Source organism: Bombina bombina, chromosome 3 (assembly GCF_027579735.1).
Source record: "Bombina bombina isolate aBomBom1 chromosome 3, aBomBom1.pri, whole genome shotgun sequence".
NCBI lineage: Eukaryota > Metazoa > Chordata > Amphibia > Anura > Bombinatoridae > Bombina > Bombina bombina.
Window position 1 is genome coordinate 970,521,085 of NC_069501.1, and position 20,129 is coordinate 970,541,213.

The following is a 20,129-nucleotide window of genomic DNA, read 5'->3' on the forward strand; positions in this document are numbered from 1 at the left end:
ACTGTTTACAGCACCAAGAAGTAGAATTGCTGATTGAGTAACATGCATGTATGTGCTTATGCATCAAACACGACACCAGTATGTATACACTTTTTTTTTTTTAAATAGTACAAGATAAAGCAGCACATATGATATTTAGGATAATACAGTACATAACTGGATGCCAAGTCCTGCCGTGATAACATTTTAACTCATATGAAACCAAAATTCTTCTTCATTCTCTTGGTATTTTGTTGAAGAGCAGGGACATAAGGAGTGGGCATGTGACTGGAGCACTATATAGCAGCACTATTTCCTGTCATGTAGTGCTCCAGATGCCTACCTAGGTATTTTTTCAATACAGAATATCATCAGAACAAAGCAAATTTGATAATAGAAGTCAACTTTTTTTTTTATGATGCTCTGGCTGAATCGCAAAAGAACGTTTTTAGGTTCCATATCCCTTTAATACATGTCCACTTCCTCCATCCCAGGAAAGGAGAGAAGCAGCACTGGGTTACAGGGAATTTGCATTATTCTACTTGTGAATGAGACCACCAGCATGTTGACCGGTTCATTATATTTATAAAAGTTAGTTACATATCGCAAAGGACATAAAAAATAAATGCAATTAGAAAAAGCTCTTATAAAATCATAGCATTTTGTCGTTTCACTGTTGGTTGCCTATAACTGTTTATCCTCAGCAAAAGGATTAAACACCTAGTTAAAGTGAGCAATGGGGTGACAATATTCCGGCAACTATGCTGCTCATGACCATGTTCAGCTAATGCATTGTTGCTCTGGAGCTGAATTAAAGTGAATTAAACAAAGCTGTAGGGCAACAAAAAGTTTTAAATAAGAAGCCTCCTTATGGATATTTTCCGATACACATTAAAAATATTATACAAATTAATTATCTGGGTATTGAGTCACCTGTTGAGATGCCCCTTCTGTTGCTAAAATGCGCCGTTCTTTTAGCTGTCGATGGAGAAGAGCTTCAATCCCATATCGCTTTCTGTACCGCCGTAATGCTTTCAGTCTCTTCAAGCTCTCATGTTCCTTAGAGGATAGCCCTTCTGAGCTTGTCTGTAAATCGCTCCCTAAAAACATAAGCAATACAACAGGTTGTAAACTATCACTATTTAAATGTATGAATAAGGGTAGCCTAAAATTCATGACACTGCAATTAAAACTCCGGTATAAAACATGCAATATTAAAATGCTTACAACATTTACAAAAAATAAGTCTTCAACGCTTATAAGCTACTAAACTGCAAATCAAAGGTTTGGTTTTCATGTTGTGTTAAAACAGTAGGCATATTTACTATTAGTATCTGTGTAGTAGAAATGTGCATTCAGTGATTTGTTGTTAAATGAATGCCGAATATGGCCATGGGCAGCAGAATTTGTCTCTTTCCAACACCAGATACCTGGTGTGATTGTGAGCTGCACTAAGATCTGGATTTGCACAAATCTTTGTGTGTTGCAGTTTCACATGTGAAATTTGGCGATGAAGGGAGACAAATGCGGCTACTCACAGCCATATCCAGTATTTAAGAAAGAATCAATGAATGCACGTCTTGTGTTTTGCATGTCAAATTCCTCTTCACCTCCCTGGCTACCCCCTGAATTGCTGCTTTTTAAAACTGCAACCAGCAGTTCTGCCAATCCTATGGCGACCGCTGAACCCAAACTTTCCTGTAACAAGCAGAGCACATGCACGGTAGCATCTCATCCTGTCACAAGAATCTAAAAAGTAAATTGCTAAGCGGATGGCAAAGTGATTCAGTTTAGTAAAGCTCCTGTGTATGAATGACATATTTGTCCCTTTGGGGAGTGGGTAAAAAAGAAAAATGTATGCTTACCTGATAAATATGTTTCTTTCCGGATATGGTGAGTCCACTGCTTTATAAATTACTGTTGGGAATATCACTTCTGGCCAGCAAAGCTATTAAGTAAAACTTCCCTTCCCACAACCCCCAGTCAGTCAACCAAAGGGAAATGGAGGGGGGAAAAAAAGGAGCAAACACAAGGTGTAGAGGTCTGAGGTTTAGAAGAGAAAAAAAAAAAAAAAAAAAAAAAGGCTTGAAATAAAGGGTGGGGCCATGGACTCACCATATCCGGAAACAAATTTATCAGGTAAGCATACATTTTCTTTTCTAAGATATGGTGAGTCCACGGCTTCATAAATTACTGTTGGGAACCAAAAGCCAAGCTTGACAGATGAATAGGGAGGGATAAGACAGGCAGACCAAAACAGAAGGCACCACCGCTTGGGAAAAAAAAAAAAAAAAACTTACTCCCAAAAGACACCTCGTCCGGAGACAAAAGAATCAAAATTTGTAAAAAATTTGGAGAAAGTATGCAAAGAGAACCAAGTTGCAGCCTTGCAAATCTGCTCCACAAAAGCTTCATTTTGAAACCCAAGAATAGGAGACAGCTCTCGAGGAATGAGAAGTAATTTTCTCAGGAGACTGCTGACCTGCAGTCTCATAAGCAAAACCAATAATACTTCTCAACCAGAGAGAAAGAAGTAGCAGGAGCTTTCTGACCTTTACGTTTCCCAGAGAAACAAACAGGGCAGAAGATTGGCGAAAATCCTTAGTCGCCTGTAAAAATAAATAAATTTCAAGCACGCACAACCTCCAAGTTGTGCAACAAATGATCTTAAAGGGACAGTCAAGTACAAAAAACAGAATTTATGTTTACCTGATAAATTACTTTCTCCAACGGTGTGTCCGGTCCACGGCGTCATCCTTACTTGTGGGATATTCTCTTCCCCAACAGGAAATGGCAAAGAGCCCAGCAAAGCTGGTCACATGATCCCTCCTAGGCTCCGCCTACCCCAGTCATTCGACCGACGTTAAGGAGGAATATTTGCATAGGAGAAACCATATGTTACCGTGGTGACTGTAGTTAAAGAAAATAAATTATCAGACCTGATTAAAAAAACCAGGGCGGGCCGTGGACCGGACACACCGTTGGAGAAAGTAATTTATCAGGTAAACATAAATTCTGTTTTCTCCAACATAGGTGTGTCCGGTCCACGGCGTCATCCTTACTTGTGGGAACCAATACCAAAGCTTTAGGACACGGATGAAGGGAGGGAGCAAATCAGGTCACCTAAATGGAAGGCACCACGGCTTGCAAAACCTTTCTCCCAAAAATAGCCTCAGAAGAAGCAAAAGTATCAAATTTGTAAAATTTAGAAAAAGTGTGCAGTGAAGACCAAGTCGCTGCCTTACATATCTGATCAACAGAAGCCTCGTTCTTGAAGGCCCATGTGGAAGCCACAGCCCTAGTGGAGTGAGCTGTGATTCTTTCAGGAGGCTGCCGTCCGGCAGTCTCATAAGCCAATCGGATAATGCTTTTAATCCAGAAGGAGAGAGAGGTAGAAGTTGCTTTTTGACCTCTCCGTTTACCAGAATAAACAACAAACAAAGACAAAGTTTGTCTGAAATCCTTAGTAGCTGCTAAGTAAAATTTGAGAGCACGAACTACATCCAAGTTGTGCAACAAACGTTCCTTCTTTGAAACTGGATTAGGACACAAAGAAGGCACAACTATCTCCTGGTTAATGTTTTTGTTAGAAACAACTTTTGGAAGAAAACCAGGTTTAGTACGCAAAACCACCTTATCTGCATGGAACACCAGATAAGGAGAAGAACACTGCAGAGCAGATAATTCTGAAACTCTTCTAGCAGAAGAAATTGCAACCAAAAACAAAACTTTCCAAGATAATAACTTAATATCAACGGAATGTAAGGGTTCAAACGGAACCCCCTGAAGAACTGAAAGAACTAGGTTGAGACTCCAAGGAGGAGTCAAAATTTTGTAAACAGGCTTGATTCTAACCAGAGCCTGAACAAAGGCTAGAACATCTGGCACAGCTGCCAGCTTTTTGTGAAGTAACACAGACAAGGCAGAAATCTGTCCCATCAAGGAACTTGCAGATAATCCTTTTTCCAATCCTTCTCGAAGGAAGGATAGACTCTTAGGAATCTTAACCTTGTCCCAAGGGAATCCTGCAGATTCACACCAACAGATATACCAAATTATGTGGTAATTTTTCTGGTTACAGGCTTTCAGGCCTGAACAAGAGTATTAATAACAGAATCTGAGAACCCTCGCTTTGATAAGATCAAGCGTTCAATCTCCAAGCAGTCAGCTGGAGTGGGTCGAACGGACCTAGAACAAGAAGGTCTCTCAAAGGTAGCTTCCATGGTGGAGCCGATGACATATTCACCAGATCTGCATACCAAGTCCTGCGTGGCCACGCAGGAGCTATCAAAATCACCGACGCCCTCTCCTGATTGATCCTGGCTACCAGCCTGGGGATGAGAGGAAACGGCGGGAACACATAAGCTAGTTTGAAGGTCCAAGGTGCTACTAGTGCATCCACTAGAGCCGCCTTGGGATCCCTGGATCTGTACCCGTAGTAAGGAACTCTGAAGTTCTGACGAGAGGCCATCAGATCCATGTCTGGAATGCCCCACGGTTGAGTGACTTGGGCAAAGATTTCCGGATGGAGTTCCCACTCCCCCGGATGCAATGTCTGACGACTCAGAAAATCCGCTTCCCAATTTTCCACTCCTGGGATGTGGATAGCAGACAGGTGGCAGGAGTGAGACTCCGCCCATAGAATGATTTTGGTCACTTCTTCCATCGCTAGGGAACTCCTTGTTCCCCCCTGATGGTTGATGTATGAACTTGGCCCTCGCTAGCTGAGGCCAAGCTTTGAGAGCATTGAATATCGCTCTCAGTTCCAGAATATTTATCGGTAGAAGAGATTCTACCCGAGACCAAAGACCCTGAGCTTTCAGGGATCCCCAGACCGCGCCCCAGCCCATCAGACTGGCGTCGGTCGTGACAATGACCTACTCTGGTCTGCGGAAGGTCATCCCTTGTGACAGGTTGTCCAGGGACAGCCACCAACGGAATGAGTCTCTGGTCCTCTGATTTGCTTGTATCTTCGGAGACAAGTCTGAATAGTCCCCATTCCACTGACTGAGCATGAACAGTTGTAATGGTCTTAGATGAATGCGCACAAAAGGAACTATGTCCATTGCCGCTACCATCAAACCTATCACTTCCATGCACTGCGCTATGGAAGGAAGAGGAACGGAATGAAGTATCCGACAAGAGTCTAGAAGTTTTGTTTTTCTGGCTTCTGTCAGAAAAATCCTCATTTCTAAGGAGTCTATTATAGTTCCCAAGAAGGGAACCCTCGTTGACGGAGATAGAGAACTCTTTTCCACGTTCACTCTCCATCCGTGAGATCTGAGAAAGGCCAGGACCATGTCCGTGTGAGCCTTTACTTGAGGAAGGGACGACGCTCGAATCAGAATGTCGTCCAAGTAAGGTACTACAGCAATGCCCCTTGGTCTTAGCACCGCCAGAAGGGACCCTAGTACCTATGAGAAAATCCTAGGAGCAGTGGCTAATCCGAAAGAAAATGCCACGAACTGGAAATGCTTGTCCAGGAATGCAAACCTTAGGAACCGATGATGTTCCTTGTGGATAGGAATATGTAGATACGCATCCTTGAAATCCACCTTGGTCATGAATTGACCTTCCTGGATGGAAGGAAGAAGTGTTCGAATGGTTTCCATCTTGAACGATGGAACCTTGAGAAACTTGTTCAAGATCTTGAGATCTAAGATTGGTCTGAACGTTCCCTCTTTTTTGGGAACTATGAACAGATTGGAGTAGAACCCCATCCCTTGTTCTCCTAATGGAACAGGATGAATCACTCCCATTTTTAGCAGGTCTTCTACCCAATGTAAGAATGCCTGTCTTCTTATGTGGTCTGAAGACAACTGAGACCTGTGGAACCTCCCCCTTGGAGGAAGCCCCTTGAACTCCAGAGAATAACCTTGGGAGACTATTTCTAGCGCCCAAGGATCCAGAACATCTCTTTCCCAAGCCTGAGCGAAGAGAGAGAGTCTGCCCCCCACCAGATCCGGTCCCGGATCGGGGGCCCGCATTTCATGCTGTCTTGGTAGCAGTGGCAGGTGTCCTGGCCTGCTTTCCTTTGCTCCAGCCTTGCATAGGTCTCCAGGCTGGATTGGCTTGAGAAGTATTACCTTCCTGCTTAGAGGACGTAGCCCTTGGGGCTGATCCGTTTCTGCGAAAGGGACGAAACTTAGGTTTATTTTTGGTCTTGAAAAGACCTATCCTGAGGAAGGGCGTGGCCCTTGCCCCCAGTGATATCAGAGATAATCTCTTTCAAGTCAGGGCCAAAGAGTGTTTTCCCCTTGAAAGGAATGTCAAGCAATTTGTTCTTGGAAGACGCATCCGCTGCCCAAGATTTTAACCAAAGCGCTCTGCGCCACAATAGCAAACCCAGAATTTTTTCGCCGCTAACCTAGCCAATTGCAAGGTGGCGTCAATTTAAGAGCACGAATTCTGTCCATAATCTCCTCATAAGAAGAAGAATTACTAATAATCGCCTTTCCTAGCTCATCAAACTAGAAACACGCGGCTGCAGTGACAGGGACAATGCATGCAATTGGTTGTAGAAGGGAACCTTGCTGAACAAACATCTTTAGCAGACCTTCTAATTTTTTATCCATAGGATCTTGGAAAGCACAACTATCTTCTATGGGTATAGTGGCGCGCTTGTGTAGAGTAGAAACCGCCCCCTCGACCTTGGGGACTGTCTGCCATCAGTCCTTTCTGGGGTCGACTATAGGAAAACAATTTTATAAATATGGGGGGAGGTACTAAAGGTATACCGGGCCTGTCCCATTCTTTACTAACAATGTACGCCACCCGCTTGGATATAGGAAAAGCTTCGGGGGGCCCCGGGGCCTCTAAGAACTTTTCCATTTTACATAGTGGTTCTGGAATCCAAATTGGATAACACCTCCTTAAGCAGAGCGCGGAGATGTTCCAACGTAAATTTAAAAGTAATCACATCAGGTTCAGCTTGTTGAGAAATGTTTCCTGAATCTGAAATTTCTCCCTCAGACAAAACCTCCCTGGCCCCCTCAGAAACCATATCATCAGCGTTCTCATGCTCTACAGAATTTTCTAAAACAGAGCAGTCGCGCTTTCGCTGATAAGTGGGCATATTGGCTGAAATGTTTTTGATAGAATTATCCATTACAGCCGTTAAATGTTGCATAGTAAGGAGTATTGGCGCACTAGATGTACTAGGGGCCTCCTGTATGGGCAAGACTGGTGTAGACGAAGGAGGGGATGATGCAGTACCATGCTTACTCCCCTCACTTGAGGAATCATCTTGGGCATCATTTTTACTAAATTTTTTTATGACATAAAATACATATAGTTAAATGAGAAGGAACCTTGGTTTCCCCACAGTCAGAACACAATCTATCTGGTAGTTCAGACATGTTAAACAGGCATAAACTTGATAACAAAGCACAAAAAACGTTTTAAAATAAAACCGTTACTGTCACTTTAAATTTTAAACTAAACACACTTTATTATTGCAATTGCGAAAAAGTATGAAGGAATTGTTCAAAATTCACCAAAATTTCACCACAGTGTCTTAAAGCCTTGAAAGTATTGCACACCAAATTTGGAAGCTTTAACCCTTAAAATAACGGAACCGGAGCCGTTTTTATATTTAACCCCTTTACAGTCCCTGGAATCTGCTTTGCTGAGACCCAACCAAGCCCAAAGGGGAATACGATACCAAATGATGCCTTCAGAAAGACTTTTCTATGTATCAGAGCTCCACACACATGCAGCTGCATGCCATGCTGTCCTCAAAAACAAGTGCGCCATACCGGCGCGAAAATGAGGCTCTGACTATGATTAGGGAAAGCCCCTAAAGAATAAAGTGTCTAAAACAGTGCCTGCCGATATAATCATATCAAAATACCCAGAATAAATGATTCCTCAAGGCTAAATATGTGTTAATAATGAATCGATTTAGCCCAGAAAAAGTCTACAGTCTTAATAAGCCCTTGTGAAGCCCTTATTTACTATCTTAATAAACATGGCTTACCGGATCCCATAGGGAAAATGACAGCTTCCAGCATTACATCGTCTTGTTAGAATGTGTCATACCTCAAGCAGTAAGAGACTGCACACTGTTCCCCCAACTGAAGTTAATTGCTCTCAACAGTCCTGTGTGGAACAGCCATGGATTTTAGTTACGGTGCTAAAATCATTTTCCTCATACAAACAGAAATCTTCATCTCTTTTCTGTTTCTGAGTAAATAGTACATACCATCACTATTTTAAAATAACAAACTCTTGATTGAATAATAAAAACTACAGTTAAACACTAAAAAACTCTAAGCCATCTCCGTGGAGATGTTGCCTGTACAACGGCAAAGAGAATGACTGGGGTAGGCGGAGCCTAGGAGGGATCATGTGACCAGCTTTGCTGGGCTCTTTGCCATTTCCTGTTGGGGAAGAGAATATCCCACAAGTAAGGATGACGCCGTGGACCGGACACACCTATGTTGGAGAAAAATGTCATGCTTTAAATAGGGTATGCAATTTTAAACAACTTTCCAATTTACTTTTATAACCAATTTTGCTTTGTTCTCTTGGTATTCTTAGTTGAAAGCTAAACCTAGAATATTCATATGATAATTTCTTAGACCTTGAAGGCCACCTCTAATCTAAATGCATTTTGATAGTTTTTCACCACTAGAGGGTATTAGTTCACGTGTTTCATATAGATAACATTGAGCTCATGCACTTTAATTTACCATGGAGACAGCTCTGATTGGCTAAACTGCAAGTCTGTCAAAAGAACTGAAATAAGGGGGCAGTTTGCTGAGGCTTAGATACAAGGTAATTACAGAGGTAAAATGTGTATAATTATAACTGTGTTGGTTATGCAAAACTGGGGAATTGGTAATTAAGGGATTATCTATCTTTTAAAACAAAAATTCTGGCATTGACTGTCCCTTTAAGAAGAGACTGAACAATTTCCTGAATACTATTTCTCTCCGAAAACACCTTAGGAAGGAATCTAAGTTTGAACGAAGAACCGCCTCATCGGCAGAAAGATAAGACTAACACTGCAAAGCAGAGAGTATGAGACTCTCCGAGCAGAAGAGATTAGCAATAAGAAACAAAACCTTCCAAGATAACTTAAAGGGCCACTAAAGTGACTAAACCCAAAATCTTTCTTTCATGATTCAGATAGAGAATAGAAATTTAAACAACATTACAATATACTTCTATTATTTATTTTGCTTCATTTTTTAAATATCCTTAGTTGAAGAAAAAGCAATGCACATGGTGAGCCAATCACACGAGGCTTCTATGTGCAGCAACCAATCAGCAGCTACTGAGAATATCTAGATATGCTTTTCAGCAAAGAATATCAAGAGAATAAAACAAATGAGATAATATAAGTAAATTAGAAAGATGTTTAAAACTGCATTCTCTTTCTAAATCATGAAAGAAAAAATGTGGGTTTCATGTCCCTTTAATATCTATGGAATGCAATGGCTCAAACGGAGCCTACTGCATAACTTTGAGGAGCCACAGACTTAAACACAAGCCTGACAAAAAGATTGCACATACGCCAGACGCTTATGCAGAAATCTGACCCTTCAGAGTACTTACTGACAAAACCTCTCTCCAGACCTTCCTAGAGAAAGGGCAATTCTAGGAATCCTGACCCTCCTCCAAGAGAAGCCCTTGGATTCACACCAACAAAGATATTTACGCCATATCTTAGGGTAAATCTTTCTCGTAACAGGCTTGCAAGCCTGAATCATGTTCTCAATGACCGACTCAGAAAAAACAGAATTTATGCTTACCTGATAAATTACTTTCTCCAACGGTGTGTCCGGTCCACGGCGTCATCCTTACTTGTGGGATATTCTCTTCCCCAACAGGAAATGGCAAAGAGCCCAGCAAAGCTGGTCACATGATCCCTCCTAGGCTCCGCCTACCCCAGTCATTCGACCGACGTAAAGGAGGAATATGCATAGGAGAAATCATATGATACCGTGGTGACTGTAGTTAGAGAAAATAATTCATCAGACCTGATTAAAAAAACCAGGGCGGGCCGTGGACCAGACACACCGTTGGAGAAAGTAATTTATTAGGTAAGCATAAATTCTGTTTTCTCCAACATTGGTGTGTCCGGTCCACGGCGTCATCCTTACTTGTGGGAACCAATACCAAAGCTTTAGGACACGGATGATGGGAGGGAGCAAATCAGGTCACCTAGATGGAAGGCACCACGGCTTGCAAAACCTTTCTCCCAAAAATAGCCTCAGAAGAAGCAAAAGTATCAAATTTGTAAAATTTGGTAAAAGTGTGCAGTGAAGACCAAGTCGCTGCCTTACATATCTGATCAACAGAAGCCTCGTTCTTGAAGGCCCATGTGGAAGCCACAGCCCTAGTGGAGTGAGCTGTGATTCTTTCAGGAGGCTGCCGTCCGGCAGTCTCATAAGCCAATCGGATGATGCTTTTAAGCCAAAAAGAGAGAGAGGTAGAAGTTGCTTTTTGACCTCTCCTTTTACCAGAATAAACAACAAACAAAGAAGATGTTTGTCTGAAATCCTTTGTAGCCTCTAAATAGAATTTTAGAGCACGAACTACATCCAAATTGTGTAACAAACGTTCCTTCATTGAAACTGGATTCGGACACAAAGAAGGCACAACTATCTCCTGGTTAATGTTTTTGTTAGAAACAACTTTCGGAAGAAAACCAGGTTTAGTACGCAAAACCACCTTATCTGCATGGAACACCAGATAAGGAGGAGAACACTGCAGAGCAGATAACTCTGAAACTCTTCTAGCAGAAGAAATTGCAACCAAAAACAAAACTTTCCAAGATAGTAACTTAATATCTACGGAATGTAAGGGTTCAAACAGAACCCCTTCAAGAACTGAAAGAACTAAATTGAGACTCCAAGGAGGAGTCAAAGGTTTGTAAACAGGCTTGATTCTAACCAGAGCCTGAACAAAAGCTTGAACATCTGGCACAGCCGCCAGTTTTTTGTGAAGTAAAACAGATAAAGCAGAAATCTGTCCCTTCAAAGAACTTGCAGATAATCCTTTCTCCAAACCCTCTTGTAGAAAGGATAGAATCTTAGGAATTTTTATCTTGTTCCATGGGAATCCTTTAGATTCACACCAACAGATATATTTTTTCCATATTTTATGGTAAATTTTCCTAGTTACAGGCTTTCTAGCCTGGACAAGAGTATCAATGACAGAATCTGAAAACCCACGCTTTGATAAAATCAAGCGTTCAATCTCCAAGCAGTCAGTTAGAGTGAAGCCAGATTCGCATGTTCGAATGGACCTTGAACAAGAAGGTCCTGTCTCAAAGGTAGCTTCCATGGTGGAGCCGATGACATTCACCAGGTCTGCATACCAAGTTCTGCGTGGCCACGCAGAAGCTATCAAGATCACCGAAGCCCTCTCCTGATTGATCCTGGCTACCAGCCTGGGAATGAGAGGAAACGGTGGGAATACATAAGCTAGGTTGAAGGTCCAAGGTGCTACTAGTGCATCCACTAGAGTCGCCTTGGGATCCCTGGATCTGGACCCGTAGCAAGGAACCTTGAAGTTCTGACGAGACGCCATCAGGTCCATGTCTGGAATGCCCCATAATTGAGTTATTTGGGCAAAGATTTCCGGATGGAGTTCCCACTCCCCCGGATGGAAAGTCTGACGACTCAGAAAATCCGCTTCCCAATTTTCCACTCCTGGGATGTGGATTGCAGACAAGTGGCAGGAGTGATTCTCCGCCCATTGAATTATTTTGGTCACTTCCTCCATCGCCAGGGAACTCCTTGTTCCCCCCTGATGGTTGATATATGCAACAGTCGTCATGTTGTCTGATTGAAACCTTATGAATTTGGCCTTTGCTAGTTGAGGCCAAGCTTTGAGAGCATTGAATATCGCTCGCAGTTCCAGAATGTTTATCGGGAGAAGAGATTCTTCCCGAGACCATAGACCCTGAGCTTTCAGGGGTTCCCAGACCGCGCCCCAGCCCACCAGACTGGCGTCGGTCGTGACAATGACCCACTCTGGTCTGCGGAAGCTCATTCCCTGTGACAGGTTGTCCAGGTTCAGCCACCAACGGAGTGAATCTCTGGTTCTTTGATCTACTTGGATCGTCGGAGACAAGTCTGTATAATCCCCATTCCACTGTCTGAGCATGCACAGTTGTAATGGTCTTAGATGAATTCGTGCAAAAGGAACTATGTCCATTGCCGCAACCATCAAACCTATTACTTCCATGCACTGCGCTATGGAAGGAAGAAGAACAGAATGAAGTACTTGACAAGAGCTTAGAAGTTTTGATTTTCTGGCCTCTGTCAGAAAAATCTTCATTTCTAAGGAGTCTATTATTGTTCCCAAGAAGGGAACTCTTGTTGACGGTGACAGAGAACTTTTTTCTATGTTCACTTTCCACCCGTGAGATCTGAGAAAGGCTAGGACAATATCCGTATGAGCCTTTGCTTTTGACAGAGACGACGCTTGAATCAGTATGTCGTCCAAGTAAGGTACTACTGCAATGCCCCTTGGTCTTAGCACCGCTAGAAGGGACCCTAGTACCTTTGTGAAAATCCTTGGAGCAGTGGCTAATCCGAATGGAAGTGCCACAAACTGGTAATGCTTGTCCAGAAAGGCGAACCTTAGGAACCGATGATGTTCCTTGTGGATAGGAATATGTAGATAGTGATACGCATCCTTTAAATCCACCGTGGTCATGAATTGACCTTCCTGGATGGTAGGAAGAATTGTTCGAATGGTTTCCATTTTGAACGATGGAACCCTGAGAAATTTGTTTAGAATCTTGAGATCTAAAATTGGTCTGAATGTTCCTTCTTTTTTGGGAACTATGAACAGATTGGAGTAAAACCCCATCCCTTGTTCTCCTAATGGAACAGGATGAATCACTCCCATTCTTAACAGGTCTTCTACACAATGTAAGAATGCCTGTCTTTTTATTTGGTTTGAAGACAATTGAGACCTGTGGAACCTCCCCCTTGGGGGTAGTTCCTTGAATTCCAGGAGATAACCTTGAGAAACTATTTCTAGCGCCCAAGGATCCTGAACATCTCTTGCCCAAGCCTGAGCAAAGAGAGAGAGTCTGCCCCCCACCAGATCCGGTCCCGGATCGGGGGCCAACACTTCATGCTGTTTTAGTAGCAGTGGCAGGTTTCTTGGCCTGCTTACCCTTATTCCAGCCTTGCATCGGTCTCCAGGCTGGTTTGGTTTGAGAACTATTACCCTCTTGCTTAGAGGGTGTAGAATTTGAGGCTGGTCCGTTTCTGCGAAAGGGACGAAAATTTGGCTTATTTTTAGCCTTAAAAGACCTATCCTGAGGAAGGGCGTGGCCCTTTCCCCCAGTGATGTCTGAAATAATCTCTTTCAAGTCAGGGCCAAACAGCGTTTTACCCTTGAAAGGGATATTAAGCAATTTGTTCTTGGAGGACACATCCGCTGACCAAGACTTTAGCCAAAGCGCTCTGCGCGCCACAATAGCAAAACCTGAATTTTTCGCCGCTAATCTAGCTAATTGCAAAGTGGCGTCTAAGATAAAAGAGTTAGCCAATTTAAGTGCTTGAACTCTGTCCATAACCTCCTCATACGAAGATTCTTTATTGAGCGACTTTTCTAGTTCTTCGAACCAGAAACACGCTGCTGTAGTGACAGGAACAATGCATGAAATTGGTTGTAGAAGGTAACCTTGCTGAACAAACATCTTTTTAAGCAAACCCTCTAATTTTTTATCCATAGGATCTTTGAAAGCACAACTATCTTCTATAGGAATAGTAGTGCGTTTGTTTAGAGTAGAAACCGCCCCCTCGACCTTGGGGACTGTCTGCCATAAGTCCTTTCTGGGGTCGACCATAGGAAATAATTTCTTAAATATAGGGGGAGGAACAAAAGGAATGCCGGGCCTTTCCCATTCCTTATTTACAATGTCCGCCACCCGCTTGGGTATAGGAAAAGCATCGGGGGGCACCGGGACCTCTAGGAACTTGTCCATCTTACATAATTTCTCTGGAATGACCAAATTGTCACAATCATCCAGAGTAGATAACACCTCCTTAAGCAGAGCGCGGAGATGTTCTAATTTAAATTTAAAAGTAATAACATCAGGTTCAGCTTGTTGAGAAATTTTTCCTGAATCTGAAATTTCTCCCTCAGACAAAACCTCCCTCCTGGCCCCTTCAGATTGGTGTGAGGGTATGTCAGAACCATTATCATCAGCGTCCTCATGCTCTTCAGTATCTAAAACAGAGCAATCGCGCTCTCTCTGATAAGTGGGCATTTTGGACAAAATGTTTTTAATAGAATTATCCATTACAGCCGTTAATTGTTGCATAGTAAGAAGGATTGGCGCACTAGATGTACTAGGGGCCTCTTGTGTGGGCAAGACTGGTGTAGACACAGAAGGGGATGATGCAGTACCATGCTTACTCCCCTCGCTTGAGGAATCATCTTGGGCAACATTATTATCAGTGGCATCATTGTCCCTACTTTGTTTGGACACTATGTCACATTCATCACATATATTTAAATGGGGAGGAACCTTGGCTTTCAAACATACAGAACATCGTCTATCTGATGGTTCAGACATGTTAACAGGCATAAACTTGATAACAAAGCACACCAAATTTGAAAGCGTTAACTCTTAAAATAACGGAACCGGAGCCGTTTTTACATTTAACCCCTATACAGTCCCTGGTATCTGCTTTGCTGAGACCCAACCAAGCCCAGAGGGGAATACGATACCAAATGACGCCTTCAATAAGCTTTTTCAGTGGTTCTTAGCTCCTCACACATGCATCTGCATGCCTTGCTTTCCAAAAACAACTGCGCATTAGTGGCGCGAAAATGAGGCTCTGCCTATGACTAGAAAAGGCCCCCAGTGAAAAAGGTGTCCAATACAGTGCCTGCCGTTTTTTTAATACATCCAAGATTAAAAGAACTATTTATAGTTATAATCCCCTAAATATACTTATAAAGTAATCGTTTTAGCCCAGAAAAATGTCTACTAGTCTTTAAAGCCCTTGTGAAGCCCTTTATTCTTATACTAAACTAAGAAAATGGCTTACCGGTTCCCATAGGGAAAATGACAGCTTCCAGCATTACCAAGTCTTGTTAGAAATGTGTCATACCTCAAGCAGCAAAGTCTGCCCACTGTTTCCCCCAACTGAAGTTAATTCATCTCAACAGTCCTGTGTGGAAACAGCCATCGATTTTAGTAACTGTTGCTAAAATCATTTTCCTCTTACAAACAGAAATCTTCATCTCTTTTCTGTTTCAGAGTAAATAGTACATACCAGCACTATTTTAAAATAACAAACTCTTGATTGAAGAATAAAAACTACATTTAAACACCAAAAAACTCTTAACCATCTCCGTGGAGATGTTGCCTGTGCAACGGCAAAGAGAATGACTGGGGTAGGCGGAGCCTAGGAGGGATCATGTGACCAGCTTTGCTGGGCTCTTTGCCATTTCCTGTTGGGGAAGAGAATATCCCACAAGTAAGGATGACGCCGTGGACCGGACACACCTATGTTGGAGAAACCATGCTTAGACAGAACTAAGCGTTTAATCTCCAAGCGGTCAGCCTCAGAGAAACGAAATTTGGATGAAAGACGGGACATCTCTAGGCATGTCTAGAAACACTTCCTCATATGAAGGAACAACCTAGAAATGATAAAGTTCACAAAACTTTCAAAGGTTGACGGCAGGGGTATTGATGTCTTCCAAGTAGCCAAAAAACCCCTTTAATAGTGCACAAGGTGTGCAAGCATTCATCTGAAGACCACTTCAGCATCAGATTAAGGAATTATACTGTCCGAATCTGAGATTTTACCCACAGAACTACCGGCGAATTCTCCTCACCAGACTTAGGAAAGCAACCTGTGTAACAGAATGAGGGAGGGTAACTTGAGTAGCAGCAGACGGAACAAAAACCTTACTATCTGAATCTCTAAGTTTCCTCTTGCGATTTCCCTTTAGGATAGGAAAAGAAGATAAAGCCACAGATACCGCAGAAAATACCTGGGCAGCAAATTCTGCCAAATAACTCCTCCAGGAGATTGAGAGGAACCACAGGACACTGCATGTGACGGCATAGAGGCCCCTTAGAAACATGAAGCACGCGGATGAAATAAAATCTTTATTAATAAAAGATGCAACCTAAAAATTAGACAAAAAAGTTTCTTAAAAACAAAACAAAAAAAACCCATAAAAACCCCCACACAATTTAGTCCTCAAGAGCCACCAATCAAGGATGGTAAAATATGCCCTCCGGGAAAGAAACCCTAGTCTCTATATAATGTACTACATATAGGATATTTTTATTTGGAAGAAAGAAAAAAAGTCTCAATAACATTCATTAACGTTAACCACTTAAAATGTATCCTGTCATTTTTAAGCCATGTCCTCTCTGGAGAATCAGATAGGCATAACATCCGTGGTCACACTGAGGACGAAGCGGATTAACGTCTGACAGAACAAGATCTAAGCCCTGCCCTCAAAATGGCGCCGGGCCATAAAATTGGCCTTGGGATGAAGCGCACTATTTACCGCGCTTCATCCTGCCGAGAACAAAGTAGTCAGAATAATATTTGGACCAAATAACGGTACTGCTACGTTTCTGCCCAAAACACGGAAGGAAACAGCACACATAGGCGCCCAAAAGTAAAAGTGCTCTAACCTATATCTACCACCTCCGCTATTGAATTCCCGACATTAGCGTTATGAAGCTTTGTGTAATATGCAAATAAAATTTCTTATATATTCTACATTATGAACGTAGGTTATCTGAGCCTCCACAGAGGGTTAACTATTCTCCCAGAAGCGGTTTAACCCTTAAAGGGACATTGAACCCAAATGTTCTCTTTCGTGATTCAGATAGAGCATGCAATTTTAAGCAACTTTCTAATTTACTCCTATTATCAATTTTTCTTCTCTCTTGCTATCTTTATTTGAAAAAGAAGGCATCTAACCTTTTTCTTTCTTCAAGGACAACCCAGGTTGTTCACTAAAAATAGGCCGGCATCTAAACTTACATTCTTGCATTTCAAATAAAGATACCAAGAGAATAAAGAAAACAGAATTTATGCTTACCTGATAAATTACTTTCTCCAGCGGTGTGTCCGGTCCACGGCGTCATCCTTACTTGTGGGATATTCTCCTCCCCAACAGGAAATGGCAAAGAGCCCAGCAAAGCTGGTCACATGATCCCTCCTAGGCTCCGCCTTCCCCAGTCATTCGACCGACGTAAAGGAGGAATATGCATAGGAGAAATCATATGATACCGTGGTGACTGTAGTTAGAGAAAATAATTCATCAGACCTGATTAAAAAACCAGGGCGGGCCGTGGACCGGACACACCGTTGGAGAAAGTAATTTATCAGGTAAGCATAAATTCTGTTTTCTCCAACATAGGTGTGTCCGGTCCACGGCGTCATCCTTACTTGTGGGAACCAATACCAAAGCTTTAGGACACGGATGATGGGAGGGAGCAAATCAGGTCACCTAGATGGAAGGCACCACGGCTTGCAAAACCTTTCTCCCAAAAATAGCCTCAGAAGAAGCAAAAGTATCAAATTTGTAAAATTTGGTAAAAGTGTGCAGTGAAGACCAAGTCGCTGCCTTACATATCTGCTCAACAGAAGCCTCGTTCTTGAAGGCCCATGTGGAAGCCACGGCCCTAGTGGAGTGAGCTGTGATTCTTTCAGGAGGCTGCCGTCCGGCAGTCTCATAAGCCAATCGGATGATGCTTTTAAGCCAAAAAGAGAGAGAGGTAGAAGTTGCTTTTTGACCTCTCCTTTTACCAGAATAAACAACAAACAAGGAAGAAGTTTGTCTGAAATCCTTTGTAGCCTCTAAATAGAATTTTAGAGCACGAACTACATCCAAATTGTGTAACAAACGTTCCTTCTTTGAAACTGGATTCGGACACAAAGAAGGCACAACTATCTCCTGGTTAATATTTTTGTTAGAAACAACTTTCGGAAGAAAACCAGGTTTAGTACGCAAAACCACCTTATCTGCATGGAACACCAGATAAGGAGGAGAACACTACAGAGCAGATAACTCTGAAACTCTTCTAGCAGAAGAAATTGCAACCAAAAACAAAACTTTCCAAGATAATAACTTGATATCAACGGAATGTAGGGGTTCAAACGGAACCCCCTGAAGAACTGAAAGAACTAAATTGAGACTCCAAGGAGGAGTCAAAGGTTTGTAAACAGGCTTGATTCTAACCAGAGCCTGAACAAAAGCTTGAACATCTGGCACAGCCGCCAGCTTTTTGTGAAGTAAAACAGATAAAGCAGAAATCTGTCCCTTCAAAGAACTTGCAGATAATCCTTTCTCCAAACCTTCTTGAAGAAAGGATAGAATCTTAGGAATTTTTATCTTGTTCCATGGGAATCCTTTAGATTCACACCAACAGATATATTTTTTCCATATTTTATGGTAGATTTTTCTAGTTACAGGCTTTCTAGCCTGAACAAGAGTATCAATGACAGAATCTGAGAACCCTCGCTTTGATAAAATCAAGCGTTCAATCTCCAAGCAGTCAGTTGGAGTGAGGCCAGATTCGGATGTTCGAACGGACCGTGAACAAGAAGGTCCTGTCTCAAAGGTAGCTTCCATGGTGGAGCCGATGACATATTCACCAGATCTGCATACCAAGTCCTGCGTGGCCACGCAGGAGCTATCAAGATCACCGATACCCTCTCCTGTTTGATCCTGGCTACCAGCCTGGGAATGAGAGGAAACGGTGGGAACACATAAGCTAGGTTGAAGGTCCAAGGTGCTACTAGTGCATCCACTAGAGTCGCCTTGGGATCCCTGGATCTGGACCCGTAGCAAGGAACCTTGAAGTTCTGACGAGACGCCATCAGATCCATGTCTGGAATGCCCCACAATTGAATTATTTGGGCAAAGATTTCCGGATGGAGTTCCCACTCCCCCGGATGAAATGTCTGACGACTCAGAAAATCCGCTTCCCAATTTTCCACTCCTGGGATGTGGATTGCAGACAAGTGGCAGGAGTGAGTCTCCGCCCATTGAATTATTTTGGTCACTTCTTCCATCGCCAGGGAACTCCTTGTTCCCCCCTGATGGTTGATATACGCAACAGTCGTCATGTTGTCTGATTGAAACCTTATGAATTTGGCCTTTGCTAGCTGAGGCCAAGCCTTGAGAGCATTGAATATCGCTCTCAGTTCCAGAATATTTATCGGGAGAAGAGATTCTTCCCGAGACCAAAGACCCTGAGCTTTCAGGGGTTCCCAGACCGCGCCCCAGCCCACCAGACTGGCGTCGGTCGTGACAATGACCCACTCTGGTCTGCGGAAGCTCATCCCTTGTGACAGGTTGTCCAGGGTCAGCCACCAACGGAGTGAATCTCTGGTCCTCTGATCTACTTGTATCGTCGGAGACAAGTCTGTATAATCCCCATTCCACTAACTGAGCATGCACAGTTGTAATGGTCTTAGATGAATCACTCCCATTTTTAACAGGTCTTCTACACAATGTAAGAATGCCTGTCTTTTTATGTGGTCTGAAGACAATTGAGACCTGTGGAATCTTCCCCTTGGGGGTAGTTCCTTGAATTCCAGGAGATAACCTTGAGAAACTATTTCTAGCGCCCAAGGATCCAGAACATCTCTTGCCCAAGCCTGAGCGAAGAGAGAAAGTCTGCCCCCCACCAGATCCGGTCCCGGATCGGGGGCCAACATCTCATGCTGTCTTGGTAGCAGTGGCAGGTTTCTTGGCCTGCTTACCTTTGTTCCAGCCTTGCATTGGCCTCCAGGCTGGCTTGGTTTGAGAAGTATTACCCTCTTGCTTAGAGGATGTAGAACTTTAGGCTGGTCCGTTACTGCGAAAGGGACGAAAATTTGGTTTATTTTTAGCCTTAAAAGACCTATCCTGAGGAAGGGCGTGGCCCTTCCCCCCAGTGATATCTGAAATAATCTCTTTCAAGTCAGGGCCAAACAGCGTTTTCCCCTTGAAAGGTATGTTAAGCAATTTGTTCTTGGAGGACGCATCCGCTGACCAAGACTTTAGCCAAAGCGCTCTGCGCGCCACAATAGCAAACCCTGAATTTTTCGCCGCTAATCTAGCTAATTGCAAAGTGGCGTCTAAAGTGAAAGAGTTAGCCAATTTAAGAGCGTGAACTCTGTCCATAATCTCCTCATAAGAAG

The 20,129-nt window shown here is 42.9% G+C and overlaps 1 protein-coding gene across 1 annotated transcript in view; it reads right to left on the reverse strand.

The window, feature by feature from the left end:
• KANSL2 (KAT8 regulatory NSL complex subunit 2) overlaps positions 1 to 20,129 on the reverse strand; it is a gene marked incomplete in the record, with an annotated part of 121,263 nt that overhangs the window by 14,066 nt on the left and 87,068 nt on the right. Inside the window, 1 exon segment of the mRNA XM_053708054.1 lies at positions 913 to 1,079. Coding sequence (XP_053564029.1) covers positions 913 to 1,079 — 167 coding nt within the window.